At 36.0% G+C, this 18,553-nt stretch overlaps 1 protein-coding gene across 1 annotated transcript in view; it reads right to left on the bottom strand.

Annotated features, from left to right (window-relative positions):
- Positions 1–9,532: 9,532 nt before the first annotated feature.
- Positions 9,533–18,553, bottom strand: part of COL21A1 (collagen type XXI alpha 1 chain) — a 173,797-nt gene continuing 164,776 nt past the window's right edge. The window contains exons 24-30 of the mRNA XM_045843605.1: positions 17,123–17,167; positions 13,829–13,861; positions 13,107–13,253; positions 12,970–13,024; positions 12,299–12,499; positions 11,448–11,525; positions 9,533–10,105 (exon numbers count right to left, since the gene is read on the bottom strand). Coding sequence (XP_045699561.1) covers positions 9,918–10,105; positions 11,448–11,525; positions 12,299–12,499; positions 12,970–13,024; positions 13,107–13,253; positions 13,829–13,861; positions 17,123–17,167 — 747 coding nt within the window. The 3' untranslated portion in view covers positions 9,533–9,917. The remainder of the gene's footprint in view (positions 10,106–11,447; positions 11,526–12,298; positions 12,500–12,969; positions 13,025–13,106; positions 13,254–13,828; positions 13,862–17,122; positions 17,168–18,553) is intronic.

The raw sequence follows: 18,553 nt of genomic DNA on the forward strand, positions 1-18,553 counted from the left end.
GAGCACTACCCTTACCCCCTACATATGATTATTATACTAATAAGAATGGTTCAAAAAGATTTTCAATCAAGGCTTGGCAAGAGGTATACTTGAAAACATACTTCAAACACTGCATGTGTTTGACAAAAAAAAAAAACAATCACAAACAGGGTTAAAAACAAAAATGTCATTACAGGTGAATGCATAGGATGTTAGTAGAACATGTAGCAGAGGTCCAAATATTGACCTGGGATATCCACTCTGAATGAAACCTGCAAATGACATTCCAAAGGACAGAAAAAACATAATGCAATGTCTTCCTACTGAACTAAATAAATCGTAAGGCAGTGAGAAATTCTTCCTGATGAACACAGACATAGAAATATTAGATGGCTTCCAGTGACCAATTAAACATTGTATCGTATATAGATAGTACATTTTAGTTATATTAAGACTGAAAACATGAGTTTGGAGCCAGGCAGATCTGGGTTTGTTTTATATTATTACTGGTTAGATATATGAAGCTCAGTGTTTTCATTTATAAACTGAAAATAATGCTACCTAGTCCTAAGTAAGCTGTAATACAAAAGGAGGAATGCTTTCCAAGCCAATGAGTCAGTAGTAGCTGCCATTATTGTCTCTTTTCTGTCTTCCTACTATAACTGACAAAAATCAAGAATTTAGCAGGTCCCTGCTACCTCTCTTTTTGGCTCCTAGGACTCTAAAACCTGCATGGGGCCATTAACATTTCATGGGGACAGGCAAGAGCATTTATCTTTTGTTCTCTGGATAGTCTTTAAAACAGTAATCAGTTTATATGTGAGCTAATGCCACCGAAATTATAACTAGCTTGCCTTAGAATGAACTACAAAATCATGGTGTGATGTGGAAGGAAACTAATCAGAGCCAACTTTCTTCTCCCCTCTTTTCCTACCTGGATGCCACTTAGTCCTATGAAGGCTTAAAAAGATCTTCTCCAGTTCTGATTTCTGGACAAGGTATAAGAAGTGTTTATTAGTTAAATGAAAGCCAGAATAGCTGCTGACACATAAATTTAAAGAAGCTAATAAAAGTAAGTTTTCTCAAGTGGAGATAATATATTGTTATCAAAGCGATCCTTGAGCAGATACATTAAAAATAAAACTACTTCGATGTTTCTGAAATTTTATCAGAAAATGTCTACATGGTTCTTAACATCCTTTCCTTTTATCCTCAACAAATACCATCTTTAACCAGACCTGCTTTTTCTTCTCCAATACTCATTTGCATAAAGAAAATGCTAATTACCATTAACATTTTGCATCTAAAAATGCTAACTCACTAGATCTGTTTAGAAAAGCAATTCTCTAACATTACACTCTGCTTCTTACCCTTCTCTATAACCCTTTAAAAAAATTTAGACCTTTTGTTTCCCTGGAGTCATCTGGACTCATAATTACAGAGCTGAAACATGGGGGAATATTAATTACATTTTGATCTTGTCATTTAAGTGGGCATAAGAAAGTTCATCCTTTAAATACATGTGAGTCCATTCTTACAATAAAAAATGTATTCTCCATGTCAGTGCCACCGCACCGCCATTCACTACCATTCTGAGTTCTCACTGGTTTCTTTCTGAAGAAAGACCATTTCCTGACTACAGTTAAGCCTCTCCCAAGTTACCACATACATGTAACACATGTGGACGTGTTCTTTCCACTGAGTCACTTCCTACCAATAAAGTTTCCCTGTTCCCTTCGCCCCTCAGTAGTGAAGGACCAGACTGTCCTTCCCCCAAAAATACTGAGCAATCTTCCAGGACTCAATGTGTCTAATGAATTCTTTCTAATACAGAAGTTTAACGAGTCTTGAGAAAAGGAAATACATTTCTGACAGTATATATTACATTTAATACTTTAGGTTTTTTCTATCACTTCTTTACTTGTCATTTAGAACTAGTTACTAAACACACTTCTTAATCTCTGGATCTGGAAATATTTGTTTATTGCAGTCCCAGAGAAAGAAATTTCACTGGGAGCCTTGTGGGATAACCAATGTTAAATTCATTAAACAAGCTGTCCTGTGACACTGAGGTGGCTTCAGTGCCTTAATGTAACAGCGGGGTCAGGCCAAACTGCTGGGGAAGGCAGGGGACAGGGAGGAAACCCAAAGGCGGAAATGAAGATTGGACGCAGCTTGCCTTCCCTGCAAAGGGAGGGCTGCCAGAGAAGGGAAATTGCCTGAGGCAGCCGTGCAGCTTGTGACTGGGCAGAAGTGCACTTGTACAGAGCGTGCATGACTGGAGGCTTTCCCCCCTTATGGCACGTGGCCCTGTGAGAGCAGCAAAGGCAAACATGGCCGACACTGGCCCTCATTGGTTGGAAGGCTGGACACGCCCACTGGCTTCTGGCACATGTGGGATTCTGGGAGAGGACTTTCAAATGGAGCACACCGGTAAGGTCAATGTCTGTTGGCTCTTTCTCCACCACTGGCTGGCCTGGTCGGCTGCAGGGAGCCAGAGTTCCTAGATGCGCTCCCTGGAGACTGTGTGAGGGGCCCAGCCTTGCACCCCTCCTGCTCAGAAAGTGGCAGTACCGGCTGAACTGCAGCCAGGAGCCTGCCAAGCTGTCTGGATAATCCTGCTGCAGTTATCTGCATTTTCATAAAGGACCATAGTTTTGGGAGTAGGAAGAGGGATTTCAGGCACATTGTTGAACTGGCAGAGGGTGGCAGGGCTGTTTACCTTTGGGTAGTTTAAAGAGAGTGGAGCCCTGAGGCAGAAACCTACCACCATTCCAAAACTGTATAACCTTTAAATAAACAACCCCTTTCCTTTTCACCAAACTCCTGTCTCCAGAGTTATGCCTCTAGGCCAGAGCAATAGCACCCCACTGACTCTGCTGGGACAGCATGAGGCTGTCCAGTAACATTAGTAGCCTGTATAGGCTACTAAGTAAACCAAAACCTAACCTGTAATGCCTCAAGATTAGGATATAAAAACCTAAGGACAAGTTATCACCAACAGCCAATAGAGTTCCCAAATAAGGCAACCCTATAAGCTGTAGCCAATCAAATAATTTCCATACTTTTTTCCACCTCTTCTCTATAAAAGTCTTTCCCCAGCTCCAATTGGTGAAGCATTCCTAACCTTTCAGTTTGGCCTTGTTGCATTAGAATCAATTTTTGTTCAATCGAACTCTTTAGTTTTTAAAAGTGTGTAACAACCAGGTACAACTTTGGGTTCCTACCTTATCTCACAGAACCACAGTAAGCCTCACCTTCCTGGAATCATCAAGGATTCTGTGGACACATTCTGGTCATCCATGATTTTTGTAGAATAAATTGATGGTCTTTTTTTTTCCTATCCCTTCTGTGATTTTATCCTCTTTTATCTTCACCTTCACCCTCAGCACTGCTGCGATGACATTTGACTAGCTTTTCCACGTCCAAGTGTCATCCTAACATATAAGCCTGTAAAGAATTTTTATTAAAATTAATTTGAGCCAGAGTAACAACTTGCCATAGAGCAAGATCTCAAATGCTCAGGAAAATGACAATTTTGTAGTTTCTTTTACACAGTTGGAATTAAGAGGGAACGGAAGAAAGATTACATGAAGGTGGGAGAAAGCCAGATGGGGAAATCTCCATGATTGGAGTTAACAAGATTATGTGCTCCTTTGAGGGTGATTATTCCCCTGTGGAGTCTGAACTTCTAGCATTTCAAAGGTGTGTTATCGTAAATGCATAACAACAGTGGACAGAGCTTGCTCAAGGCAAGGAATAAACCTTTCATAGGCCTGGAGCTATGGCCCGCCCAGTTAGGAAGTCATAATCAGCTCCCCCTGTGAGGTTATTCTCCTCACCGAGACTCAGATTTATTAGATCCCCTTTTTCATCCACATAATCCTGACTGGTTTCATCTATTCTTCCCTCAGCCAGAGAGATTATTCTCAATACAAATATCTCATGCTACTTCCTCCTTAAAATCCTTCAAGGTTCTTTGGTATCTCTTCTTTCCCTTTCCATCTTTTTTCCCCTATTCGCAATATCTCTACCCTTACCCTCTGCCACCCTCCATAACCACCTTTCTATAAATACATATAGAATTATTAAAACCTAAAAATAAGTATAGAATTGTTTTTACTTCCATTGAACTGTGTTCTCTTGCTAAAGGCCTTTGTACAGCTCTTTTATCTGCCTGAAAGGCAAACCAATTACACTGGAACTTGTGGTGGATCCCAAAAAAGGAATATTTTTAAAGTTCCTTAGATGATTCTAATGTACAGTTAGAGTTGAAAAACACAGTAACTTAAACCCTTTTAGAAATTAAAAAAAAAAAATCAGGGAAGTTATCTGATTCACCCAAGGTCACTCATGTCCCAGACTGCTTCCTTTTTTAAAACAATATTATTTATTTCAAAAGTTCACTTTGAATTTCACTCTATGGGAGCTATAGACCCTTTCCAAGTGGCTAAACTGGGGCCACAATGAAAAAACACAGTCACTGTGTCTCAGTTCTCCATGAATTTAGGACGGTACTTCAGTCAGTTATTTCAAGTTGTCATTTTCTTCTAAGATATAAATAGGGGACTTTTGAAATATATCTATTTATTTGAAATTCTTCTGTAAAAACCTTTGGGGAAGGCAGAACATAGAAATAATTCAGTAAGCAAAAATACTAGTGTGTTCCATATTTAAAATATGTTATTCAGGGAAAAAATAAATTGTTCTATGGAACTTTTAAGATAAAGTTTTGTGAAAACATTCCAGAGAAACCTTTGCAGCTCAATTTAACTAAAGTATGGGTTTATTTCTGGTCTTTTTCCCTTAAAACCACAGACTCTTTTTTTATTGTATTTTTTCCATTACCATTTATCCCCCTTATACTACCCCCTGCAATCACCACACTGTTGTCTATGTCTATGAGTCTTTTTCCTTTTTTCTTGATCCCTCCACCCTCTTAGCACTCCCCCACCCCCCTGCACAGCTGTCAGCCTGCTCTATATCTATGAGCCTGTCTCTATTTTGTTTGTTAGTTCAGTTTGTTCATTAGATTCCATATATCAGAGAAATCATATGGTATTTGTCTTTCTCTGACTGGCTAATTTCACTTAGCACAAAATTCTCCAGATCCATCCAATGTTGTTAATACAGAAATCTGATTGGATTACTGGGGAAGAGGAGGGAGAGGGCATAGGAAGAGGTTGCCTGAGGCAATGGTAAACAGCCTAGGACAGGATTGACTGAGAAGCTGAATGCTCGCTCTGGAATGCATGGAATTATGGGACAGAAGATTTGAAATAAAAGGAAGGCAGAGACTGGTTCTCTGGCTCTCTTCCTCCAGGATGCCTGGATGATTGTGCTGCAGCTGCCCGCATTTCTCAAAGGACAATATTCTGGGTGGATTTTGGATGTGAGGAGAAACTCCAGGTGCAGCCTAGGATCAAGATGGCCTGGCAGAGGGTTATTTTTCTTTGGGTGTTCTAGAGGGGACAGGCTCTGAGGTAGAAGCCTGCCATTCTTCCAAAATTGTGTAACTTATGTATCTTTTGTTGTTTTGCTGTTAGACTGTCTTACACAAAGGAGATAATTAAAAACTAACAATGGAAATAATAGGGGAACTCAGAAGTTAAAGAGTTTAGCCTTAATTGATGGGTTTAGGTGATTAAAGCTATAACTAAAGAGTTATAGATTTTAGCCTTGTTAGGATTAAGTGTCTAATGCATGTGGAAAGCTGTTATTCCAAAATTGTGTAGATTTTGAATAAAGACTCCTTTCCTTTATCATCAAACCTCTGACTCTGGAATTTTGCCTGGAGAGTGGTGGTTGGTAGCAGGACCCCACTTGTTCAGTAACACTGTAGCAAAAGGTAAAATTTTATTCTTTTTTTATGGCCAAGTAGTATTCTATCATGTAAACTTCCCATAGTTGTTTTATCCATTCCTCTACTGATGGAGACTTGGGGTGCTTCCATATCTTGGTGGTTGTAAATAACATTGCAGTGCACATAAGTGTACTTATGTTCTTTCAAATTATGTTGTTTCGGGTTTCTTTGGATAAATTCCCAGAAGTGGAACTATACTACAAGAACATAGTAATCAAAAGAGCATGGTACTGACATAAAAACATACACATACATCAGTGAAACTGAATAGAGAACCCAAAAGTAAATCCACACCTCTACAGTCAATATTTGACAGAGGAAGCAAGCATATGCAATGGTCTAAAGACAGTTTATTCAATAAATTGTGTTGGGAAAATGGGACAGATACTTGCAGAAAAATGAAACTAGACCACCTTCTTTTAGCATACACAAGAAAAAATTCAAAGTGGATTAAAGACCTAAATGTTAGACCCAAAACCATAAAATTCCTAGATGAAAACAGGCAGTAAAAATCTCAGATATTGCTAGTAGCAATATTTTTTCTGATCTATCTCCCTAGTCAAGGGAAACAAAAGAAAAAAGAAACAAATGGGACTACATCAAATTAAAAAGTTTTTGCACAGCAAAGGAGACCATCAACAAAATAAAAAAGACAACCCACTAAATGGGAGAACATATTCACCAATACATCTGAAAAGGGATGAATATCCAACATTTATAAAACACTTACAAAACTTAGCACCAAAAATACAAACAACCCAATTAAAAAATGGGCAAAGGACCTGAATAGACACTTTTCCAAGAAGGTCATACAGATGACCAATAGACATATGAAAAGATGATGTTCAACATCACTAATTATCAGAGAAATGCAAATTAAAACCAAAAATGAGATACAGTATCACACCTGCCCCAATGGCTAGCATCAACAAATCAATAAACAAGTGCTGGGGAGAATGTGGAGAAAGGGGAACCCCAACAGTGCACTGTTGGTCAGAATGCAGACTGGTGCAGCCACTGTGGAAAGCAGAATGGAGATACCTCAAAAATTAAAATGGAACAGAAAGATAATTTGAATTTCCTTCTCTGCACCCCATCATGCCCTAAATTCTCAAAGCTTAGACTCCCCATGCCTTAGCCACATTGCTGCTCATTTCTTGTGTTGACATTTTATACAATGTGCTATACTAGATTATAGGACATGTGGATTGACTATGTATTGTAACCTTTAGGTAATGATGAGAACAACTTTCTCCCTTCCCCAAGCACAACACAGCTCATATACTAGACAATGGACCAGACCTGTAACTGAGGAATACCAGGAATGAGCCTCGAACCTCTGCTTGGGAAATAGTTTTTAATCTGAAGAATTAATTGAAGCTCCTAGCCAGAGTACTTTAATTAAATAAACTGCACCATATAAAGTTAAAACAGAAAGTCAAGACATCAAAATATAAAAGGCTTCATTAACTGTTGTTTCAACTTATGAAAATGACATTTTCTTCTTTGGAATAATTAAATTTTTAGGGTATAAGTCTAACCATACTTAGAAACTAAAAAAAAAAAAATGTTTGGGCTAAATATATATATATAGTGATAGTTTATAATCAGGGTGTCCAGACTTTTGGCATCTCTGCACCACACTGAAAGAAGAGTTGTTGTGGACCACACATTAAATACATTGCAACACGTAATCACAAAAATATCTCATAATGATTTAAGTAAATTTATCATGTTTGTGTTGGGCTGCATTGGGAGCCATCCTGGGCTGCATGCGGCCCATGGGCCACAGGTTGGAAACCCCTGGATATGACAGATATAAGAAGATATATATGATAATAAAATTAAAAATATTATATATATTTTGCTGCCCTCTACTGGGGAATCAGAGAATGATATTCAGCTCCATCTGAAGCTCTGCCTTGTGTGCTCACATGGCTATCACATATGCAGGCATGTTTGTGGCATATGTGTATACATTCATATGTATAAAGAGAAAGAGAGAGAGATAGAATCTCTTCCTCATATAAGGTCGCTAATCCTATCAGATTAGGACCTTGCCAAATATGGTCTCATGAAGATTATGGATTCGAAATACAAATTGGGAGGGGCACAAATCAGTCCATAGGATTATCCTGTACATTTCTATAGCACTTTCTCCTTTTTCAGAAAGAATGTATAGGACTCACCTGTTTACTTACCTGTGACTCATTAGACATGAGTTCCCTCAGGCCAGACTGTAAGATATTGCTATTGTATCCCTACCACAGTAACTGGCACTTAGTGTTCCTGCAGTCAGTGCTGGTTGAATGAGTTAGTAAATGATAGCAACCACCTATTCTGCTCTTTTACCAGGTATTCACATCAAATGCCATAATGAGCAGGAGTAGTAGGCTTGTTAGGCCTAAGCAGATACCTGGGATTTTATTGGAGAGAGAACATTGAAACATGCCTGATGCTAATTTAGCTACCAAATGTCATGGATTTCATTTTCTTCCAAGGTCCCAATCAAAGTGATAGAATTACATGTTAATAAAGGTAAATACTTATCAACAGCCATTTCTGGGCCAAGAAGCAAATATTGCCTTTCTTTCCTTTTTTTTTTTTTTTAAGATTTCATTTACTTTTAGAGAGAGGGGAAAACAAGGAAAAAGACAAGGAGAGAAATATCCATGTGAAAAAGAAACATTAATTGGTTGCCTCTACTACACACCCCAACCAGGGACCAAACCCACGACCCAGGCATATGCCCTGACCAGGAATCAAACCAATGATGTGTTGCTTTACAGGACAATGCCCAACTAACTGAGCCACACTGGTCAGAGCCTATTGAGGTGAGTAGCACACCAACTGAATTTCTAAGTTCTTATTTCAAATGGCCCATTATTTAATAGGGTACATAATTTAATAAATTTGTATCCACTGAATAAACAACCATGTGATATGAACAATATACTCAGTAATCAGTTAAAACTATGTATAAAAAAGACACTAAAATCAGGTCTACAAAAACTTTATTGTACTTTGAATAATAAGCATGTAACATAAAATTTAGAGCATAATAAGGATTAAATATTTCAAATTATGTTCTTACAAAAGCATTAAGTACAGTACCCAAAGACTATTCATAATATTTTAAAGTCTCCTAAAAACACCAAGACATACTAGAAACTGTGGAGTTTCCTTTTGATTACAGCATTTATTCCCATTAGCTTTGCTACAATGAAATTTAACATATATGAACATACACATATAATAAGTGAAATGGGAAATGAAGGCATACAACAAACATTCCAATTACCTAGCAAGTATGAAGAAGAAAGTCTTTTTAGTATTTCTGAACTTCTGTTTGCTTTGAATATATTGACCAGGTATAATGATACTTTTTTAAAAACTGTTTTTAATGTTACATAATTTTGAACATCCCCTATATAATTGGTACTTTCTTAGCTTGGTCATTAATCAAATTTGGTAATTTGCAAATGGAACCAGAGACACATTCATCTTGTTCACATGTGATTTTGAAGACATTGGACAACCAGTAGTCCACTGCCCCCCACAGTAAGCACAGACACTGGAGTGAATGACTGCAATGGCGATAAGGTCAGTCCTAGGTCAGTATCAGCCCTGATCTCATATCCAACGACCAGACTCATGTTTTGTCTAATGAAGAAGTATGAGTTGTGAGATATGAAACATGGAATTCACACAGACATGAACTTGAATACTCTGCTGCATGGAGGCTGCATGTGAAATATTTCACAGTGGCTGAAATGGACCAGCTAAGAGGCAATGGTGGTTTTTTATATTCAACTTGGATTAAAACAAATGGGCTTACAAGAAACCCTTGAGATTTAGTTAATGCAACTAATCTAAAGGCTCCAATTTACTGAGGATCCTTCAAGATCAGTATATGTGACCTTTCATATCTTTTTCCTTAAGAAAAAAATAACAATAAAAACACCGAGGTACTTTAGCTTCTTTTCAAGGGATTACCATTTGTTATCTTCCTGAGATGCAAAAGACCATAAAAGAAAAGCACCATGCCTAGGCTGCTGAATGAGGCATTAGACACTTAATAGTTTGGTCCTTTTCTAAATGGATCTCTTCCGACAATGACACTAAAACACAGTGATGGATCGCAGATGCCAGGGGGACCTGGTTGCCCTTGGACGCCAGGGTTTCCATGATCTCCGTCTTTGCCAGGGAGACCTGGGTCTCCTGGAGGACCTTCTTTGCTTATTCCAGGAGGGCCCTCTGGACCTAAGATGGGATATCAGCAGCATATGAACAGAGGGTTTGGTTTTTGATGGTGATAGAGCTGATTCCGTAAGATATTTAAACTGAAAAAAGTATCTCAAAAATTGGTACATATTTGCACTAATATGACAAGTATTATTTTGCTAATTCTATGTACCTTCCATTTTGAAAAGGACCACACAAAAGCAATTAGTAATTTTTTAAAAACCAAGTTAAGCTATATTAATATAGCAATTATGCTACTGATTAAGACATTGAGCTAACATTCTAATATTCCAATTTGTGTGTTGTCCAAACTTATTTCTTTCTTTTAGCATATTTTCTGTCAATATTATTAAAACTTTTATATATATAAGTTATATATATATATATATATATATATATATATATATATATATATATGGCACAAATAATGGCCCTGGCACAAATAATGCCCCCATTTATTACAAAACTATAAGCAGGTAATTCTGTAACATAACAATATCACACTCAAGCACACCATATGACATTTTAGGCAAAATGTTCAAATTGCTGTCCATCTCATGCAAGACATTGACGTACCCTACCAAGTACACTCAAGCAGGCATTACTTCTGGCAGACCATATATATATATGCGTGTGTGTGTGTGTGTGTGAGTGTGTATATACACACATGCGCTAAAAGTCTAATGAAGTCACTTTGTGTTTTATTTGCAATAAAAAGGACTATACATTGTCATTATCATATATAGTATAATAGGCATTAATACCCATAAGTGTTATAGTACTAATTTGTGAACCATAGCCTAGTTAGTTTGATTAGTACACTCAAAGAAAGGAGAATTAATTTAGGATACTGGCCTTTTAAAGTCAATGACTCAAAATAACAAAAGCAAAATATTCAAATCAGGGGATGGGGCAGAGTGGTTTGGGGGCACTTCCTACCATTACCACTTCCTGCTGCTAGTACTACTAACAAACATTGCTTTGACACTGAACTACAATTATAGATATTGTTCTAAGTGTTTTACATATACAGTATTAAGTTACTTGATCGACCCAAAGTTGCATGAATAGCATCATCTAAAATAATAATAGCACACATCTATTAAAAACATAAATGTGATTGTCATGTTCTGTTCTGCAAGCACTATCTGCATCAACTTATTCTGTCTTCCAATAATATCATGATGCAGATGACATGAATCACAATTTTCTAAATGAGGAAACTGAGGTGCAACAAATTATATAACACAGCAAGCAGAGGATGACCTAGGAATCTTGGTTTCAAATTATTTGACATAGATTTATGATTTTCTTAAAGTAAAATATGCAGCAATGCTTATGAACATATACCAATTCTTACCTGGTGGGCCAGGAGGACCTTGCTCTCCAGGGTACCCAAAACCTTGGCTCCCCTTTGCCCCATTTATTCCCGGTAAGCCTGCGGTATCAAAGATGAGAATAAGCTAGTTTTTCCTATAAAATCACTGTCTCCTAGATTGTTTCTTTCAAAGCTGTTAATACACACATCAAAAGGAAAAAATACATCTTTTTAAAATAGCTTGCCACCTATTTATTATTAGAAATGGGAAACAATTTTTGAAGCAAACTTTCTAAAATTATCAGTGACCCAGAAATAATTATTAGGGATTAAATATTAAGAAAAAAATGGTTTGGGGATTTTTAGCCCTTTCTGTTAATCATACATGTTATTTTATTACTTTAATGAAACATCTATATCATTCATGCAAAATTAAAACAGAAGAATTATCAACCAACATTTCATGTAAACATTCAAAGGCAAAAAGAAGTAAGTTGTTGTAAGTTGTTAGGAAATTTGGTCACAAAACATAATTTTTCCTATAATAGAAAAATAAATTGAATAATTTTTATAACAAATTACTGAATTCAAAATATAGAAAATGGCATTAAACTCGAGTAAAATTTCTAAGTCCATTTTCAACATTTTCTAATTTTAACTTCACATGCTTCATTAATTTTGACCCATCTCTCTCTACTTGCAAATGTTGCTTCAAGAAAATAGAATAAGTGTTTTCTAACTCAGTTAATAAATTATTTAAAGACTAAGAAGTTTACAAAAAATTTTGTCATCATGAAAAGAACAATAAATTATTTTCTAATAAATAAATTTAGGGTGTGGATACAAAAAAATTACCTTTCTTGGTCATTTGCTTATGCACTCAAATTAAGTACCTTTCAATCCTCTGGCACCTGGGTGTCCAGGAGCGCCTGTTAGTCCAGGAGCACCGTCTCTTCCTGGCAAACCAGGAACTCCTCGGGGACCTTCTGGGCCTACAGGACCAGGAGGCCCAGGAGTTCCAGGAAAACCATGTTGAGACTGGCAACGATCACAATTTCGAATTCTTCCACTCTGAAGTAAGACTGGTAGCTGAGCTTAAAAACAAAGGACCCCCTTGATGTTTAAATGTAAATGAAAATTAATGATATCTCTAATACTTTTTAAAAATTCATAGATGTATATCTTTTGAACAATAATTCACTTCTAGGAATTTAATTAAATAAATAGTCATTGCTCAGTGCAATTTCATTGTATCAGCTGCTTAAAACAGGAAAAAAAGTAAAAAGTGCCCTGGAGAAAATTTTGGTGAATTATAAACATCCATATTTATGAATTAAATTATCACAATTATGTCAGGAAATTTATTAATGATGAAATGATTAATTGCTTTATTAAAATATTATAAAATAGTACATTTAATATTTTACCTTAATTACAAAAATATTAATCTAGGAAAACAGACAGGGGTTCTTTATTTTCTTCTTTATCTTACTTATATCTTTTATAATTTCGACCAAAAATTTTGTTTTACTTTTATAATTTGAAAAACTCTCTGGAGACTTACCTCTTAATACGTCAGTGCAAACTTGTCGAATAAACTGTTCTGAAAATTCTCTTCCCTGCATCAGATTATTACGGGTTATAACATGTATATACCAAGTAGAAAGCAATGTAAACTATGAAAGAAAGTAGAATACATACAGGCTTCCCATCCAATCCTGGAGGTCCCTGAGGACCTGTTTCCCCAGGTTGTCCCTGGGGACCCATAGGCCCAATCAAGCCATCCATCCCAGATTCTCCCTTTGGTCCAATGGCACCTCTGACACCAGGTTCTCCCTTTTCACCTTTCTAAAAGCAAAAGAAATCCTCAAGAGTTCTATTTAAATATTTCAGGAGGTATAACTGCATCTTAAAAATCCTCAATGTTATGGATATAAATATATAACATATATGTATTATATAGAAAACAGCTGGGCATTACTGTTATTAATCAGGAGGGAAATTTTATATCACATTAAACTGTCAGTTAGCCATCTATCCAACACTGCAAATATCCACTTTCTTCAGTGTATTATGTAGGCAATATGCACAGTGCCAGAGATACAACAATGCATGTAACACAGTCCTGTTCTCAAGGAGTTTTAATTCTTGTGAGACAGGCATATACAAAAACACATAATATTGTTCATTGAAAAGTATGCAGGAAAAAATAAGCTCTTAATCTAAAAGAACCAATAATATTGACAAATGCATAATATTTCATCTGTAACTGAATGAATTTACATATCCTGAAAGTCACTATTTAGGAACCACTGAAGAACATAAAAGACAATCTCTGCTTGTGATATCAATCACTAGATTCACACAATGATGAAAGGCAATAAGAAGTGAAGAGAGGGAGCATAGTATATAAAGAAACATACCTCTCCTTTTGCACCATGAGGACCTTGAATTCCCTTTGAAAATTAACAGGAAAAAAGCTATAACAAATGTGCAAGCTACAGTACTAGTCATATGGTATGCACCACTTACCACAGAGTTAATCAATTTAATTCTTACTTTGAAAAATATTGATACAATTAGGGTCAGAATTACACATATAAGAGATCTTTTTTGCCTTTTTGAAAGGAGACTAATGACTAGGCAATATGCTAACTAGATATATAAAAATGTTAATTTACATAACTGTATCATTCTTAAGATATGAATATTTTTATATGCTACAGGCCAAATATGTAGATTAGAATGGGATTTTATCTGAATTCTATTTACATGTAAAAATAATAATAGTAATAAATTTTATGCTGACATTTAATAGAAAATATATTTCTATTTTAATGAAAATTAAAATTCAGATAAGGTATATCGGTGATGAAAAGGAGCATTGTATTTTCCCAGTCATGGGATTAAAGTTAAATTTGATTGCATATTACTGATAAAAAGATGAGTTAAAGAAAATACTAAAAGTGATTAATAGGGAAGAAAATACCTTTTTTCCCCTCAGTGAATCAAACAATGGGGAGCCCATACATGAAACTCACTCATTACAATCACTAGCTAAGGATACATGTGACAGCTATATTAAATTATTTTTTACTTACCTTTTTCACATATATTTATTCCAATGATATAATATAGATAATAAGAACTTTCAGTAAAGGCATTAAAATTTTCATTTTTAAATTCATCACACACTCAGACTCTGAAATCTGAGTGAAGATAGATGAAAAAATGAAGACTAAGCTAAGTGAAATAAAGGAAAATGAACAGGGAACCCACAGTGATAGGAAGGAAACTGGGACTCAAACCAATGGAGTGGACCAGAAGGAAGAAAGAAACAACCAAACACAAAAGAATGAAGAAACAAAAATTCAAAAAAATGAGGAGAGGCTTAGGAACCTCATGTCATAAAGATTTAGAAGTCATAAAGATTAGGACATCTTTAAACATTCCAGCATCCAACCCACAGGGGTACCAGAAGTAGAAGATGAAGAGCAACAAGTGGAAAAAATTATTTGAACAAATAATAAGGCAGAAGTTCCCCAATCTGGCAAAAGAAATAGACTTCCAGGAAGTCCAGGAAGCTCAAAGAGTCCCAAAGAAGATGGACCCAAGGGGAACCCATGGGCCCATCTAAAATCACCCAATATCAGTTTAAAAAAAGAGGTATGTTTTTCACAGACATAGATAGGATTTCATTATTCAATTTTAAAATAAAAAAAAATTGGTGTTCTCCAAGTCAATATAAAATTTAGTATATAACATCCCACACAAAGAATTTTGAACTTGAGATTTATTTTTATTTATTTCTTGGTTCCTTAAATATGGATATTCAAATTAGACAAAAGGGAAAAACTGTAAAATCAGTATATGGCACAAAAAAAGGTAGCTTCTCAAATTAAAGTGTGAGCATAAAAACACTAACTTAGTTTTCATATAAAAATCTTAGGAAAACTCTCTCTGTAAATATTGAGAATTCTGGAGAAATGCACAGCATTCCCTACCAGATATAATCCTACAATGGAGCCAGTGTAAGAGGAAAGATAAAGTAGTTAAATTCTCAGGACTAGAACTGAATTAGAGCTGAAACTGAAAACAGCTGGCTGTCATCCGAGAATCCAGTAAGATGATTTCATGAGAGAAACATTCACTTGAACTGCATTCACAACATGAAGGCCAAAAAAATTACACATGTCCAGCACTTAGTAGGGTGACAGGTAACTAAGACTTTGTTTACTGAAAGAGTTTGGGTAGACCATCCAGCTGCTGAAAAGCAGCAACTGTCCTGGCCCTAGGGGTCCTCCAGTCAGCTCAGTCCCTGGAGGTGGGAAATGCAGCTTTCAATAGATCTACAGCAGAAGCTTTCTAGGGAATCCAAACATTAGGGAGGAGACTTGCAATTTTCCTTAAGAAGTGAGAACAAAACCAGTTAAGGGAAGCTTGGAGAGAGTGTCATCTGTAAGCCAGTAAGATGGGCTCAAATTCCAAAGGAAGTATCCTTCTTTTTAGAGAATTACTGTGAGTAACAATTTCTGGTGAAAGGCTTGCACTAGGGAGATTGAATGAATGAAGCAGTGAAGGTCCTCCTCTGGGAAGAACTGTGTACAGATATTGTGTGATTAACTTAGGGAAACTGAGAGGTCAGTGTATGTTGCCAGAGAGGATAACAGGGAGAGTTGGTAATATCACCAACTGGATTTGAGTCAAGTGGAAGAACACTAATTAAAGGACATTTTTCAGGGAAACTCAAATCTAGTTCTCCTCTTAGATACCTTGGTGCTTACTGTTAGCTTCTGAATTCTCAATGCTTCTTAAATATCTGGCACTCACCTTCCATCCCATGTTACAGACAACCCTGCAGCCATATGCTTTTAAGGATGCTCCCCATGGACTTGCGGATTTCTCCAAGTAAAGGATGCAGAGACCCTCGTCCTTTGAGACATCACTGTAGTTTCATCTACACGTCTCCATAACTGGTGTAGTTTACTGAATCTTTCTTCTACCCACATGCAAAAGAGGCCCACCCTCGGGGAGGACTTATAGGCACAGCTTGCCCTTTAAACACAAACCAAGTTGGAACTGAGCTGAGCTGGAGGTAGTGCAACAGGACACATACTTTATTCGATGCAGTTTGGCTCTGACTGAACTTATGTACCAGATGGTTATCTCACTGAAACACTGCTCAATGAGGAGATTTTAGTCAGGGAAGAAGAAAAATAATCTTATTATATATTTGTTTCATAGCACAGTGCCTCAAGATAGGATTTCAATAAGTCTCTGGCATAGTGATTTATATCTCTGAGCAAACTACAAGAAAACAAGTACATTCCTCCACTACACACGGCCTTGACTGTTCATACTGTGAGAAGAAAATCAAGATTAAACAGTAGATATGGAGGTGCTGTCACTGAATGGCTGTCTTTGACCAACAAACACTTCTAAAATGGGTGGCATTGTCCACCTTCAGCCATTTACATGCCAGAAAAAAAGCATTGAAAAGCAAGATTCACAGACACCAATAGAAATGGGATTAGAAAATAAACAAAAAAAGATTAAAGCTAAACATAATATCACCATCACCTAGCACTTTTATCCTTGTGTGATTAGAATGTGCAGTGCATTGATCCTCCTATTTTTATTTGCAAGTACCTCTCCCTCAGCATTGTCCAGTTATATTATCTCTTATTACATTTTCCATCAAAGAAAAAAAAAGATACCTGTTGCCCTGGAATTCCTGGTCTTCCATTCTCTCCCCTTTGACCCTTTAAAAATTTTTAAATATTATTAGTTTCCACACATATGATGCAATCACATATACACCACAAACTGTGTATTATCCTATAGTCTAGAAGAAATGTCCCAAAAGCAGTACTGCAAATAGTAAAATGATGTAAGATATAGGGTAGTTAGTCTCTCAAAGCAAAAAAAAGTGAAAGGAAAATTAACCTAATCTTATAGTTAAAATAGATAGAGACAAGGAATAAACTTTGGGAGAACATGTAAATAATTTTAGATAGTTGAGAATGTATCTAAAGTGGACCACGAGTCCCCATTAACAGCCTGAAAGTACTTTAAAAATTAAATGGCTGTGGACATTTTGTTAATTTAAATGTTAAATTAATTTAAATGACATAATTATGTTCAGTGTTTATTATACACATTTGAGGACAATAAATCCTCTTTAAAGGAATTTTTAAAAATTAAAAATATACTACAAAAATATTATGAGTGAAGATACTTAAATAAGAACAAATAAGAAGAGAGAAAAATTAGTAAATATATAAAAACATTTGTCCAGTCAATAAATATTTTTGGATATCCACCATATAAAAGACATTGTACTAGACCATGAAGTACTACTTCATTCCTAGGATGAACAAGATAATTAGCAGTTTCTAGGAAAACATATGCCTTGATAATGTAATCAAAGATCTAGTGACTAAAATATTAAATCACTTTTCCATAGTGATTTGTTCATTTTCTTACATAAGTGAATTCCCAGTATTTATTGAGAAGCACCTGTTTGCTGGACCTTGGGGATGCTAAAACAAAGATATTGGGTTGGCCAAAAAGTTCATTTGTTTTTTTTTTCCATAAGATGGCTCTAGTAGCGCTTAGTTGTCTTTAACTTCCTCTGAAACAATCTGTTGGATTGGATTGTGACAGTTGTCATATCAGCATGCATTTAAAAAAACTTATCAAAATTGGTGAATTTTTGTGTAGCCATTTTAATATTGAAAATGGAAGAAAATACATAACATTTGTCATATTATGCTTTATTATTTCAAAAAAGGTAAAAACACAGCTGAAATGCAAAAAAAATTGCAGTGTATGGAGAAGGTGCTGTGACTGATTGAACATGGTCAAAAGTAGTCTGTAAAGTTTCGTGCTGGAGATTTCTTGCTGGACGATGCTCCACAGTCGGGTAGACCAGCTAAAGTTGATAGCAATCAAATCAGGACATTAATTGAGAACAATCAACATTATATTGTGCAGGAGGCAGCTGATATACTATCCAAATCAATAAAATTATTGGTGAAAATGAAAAATGTATCTTTTATTTTATGGAAAAAACATACAGACTTTTTGGCCAACCCAGTATCATTATCACCTTCAAATTGCTTGCTAAGTGGTGGGAAAGATGCAAG

Source organism: Phyllostomus hastatus, unplaced genomic scaffold (genome assembly GCF_019186645.2).
Source record: "Phyllostomus hastatus isolate PE091 unplaced genomic scaffold, TTU_PhHast_1.1 phas_contig_40, whole genome shotgun sequence".
NCBI classification, from domain to species: Eukaryota; Metazoa; Chordata; class Mammalia; order Chiroptera; family Phyllostomidae; genus Phyllostomus; species Phyllostomus hastatus.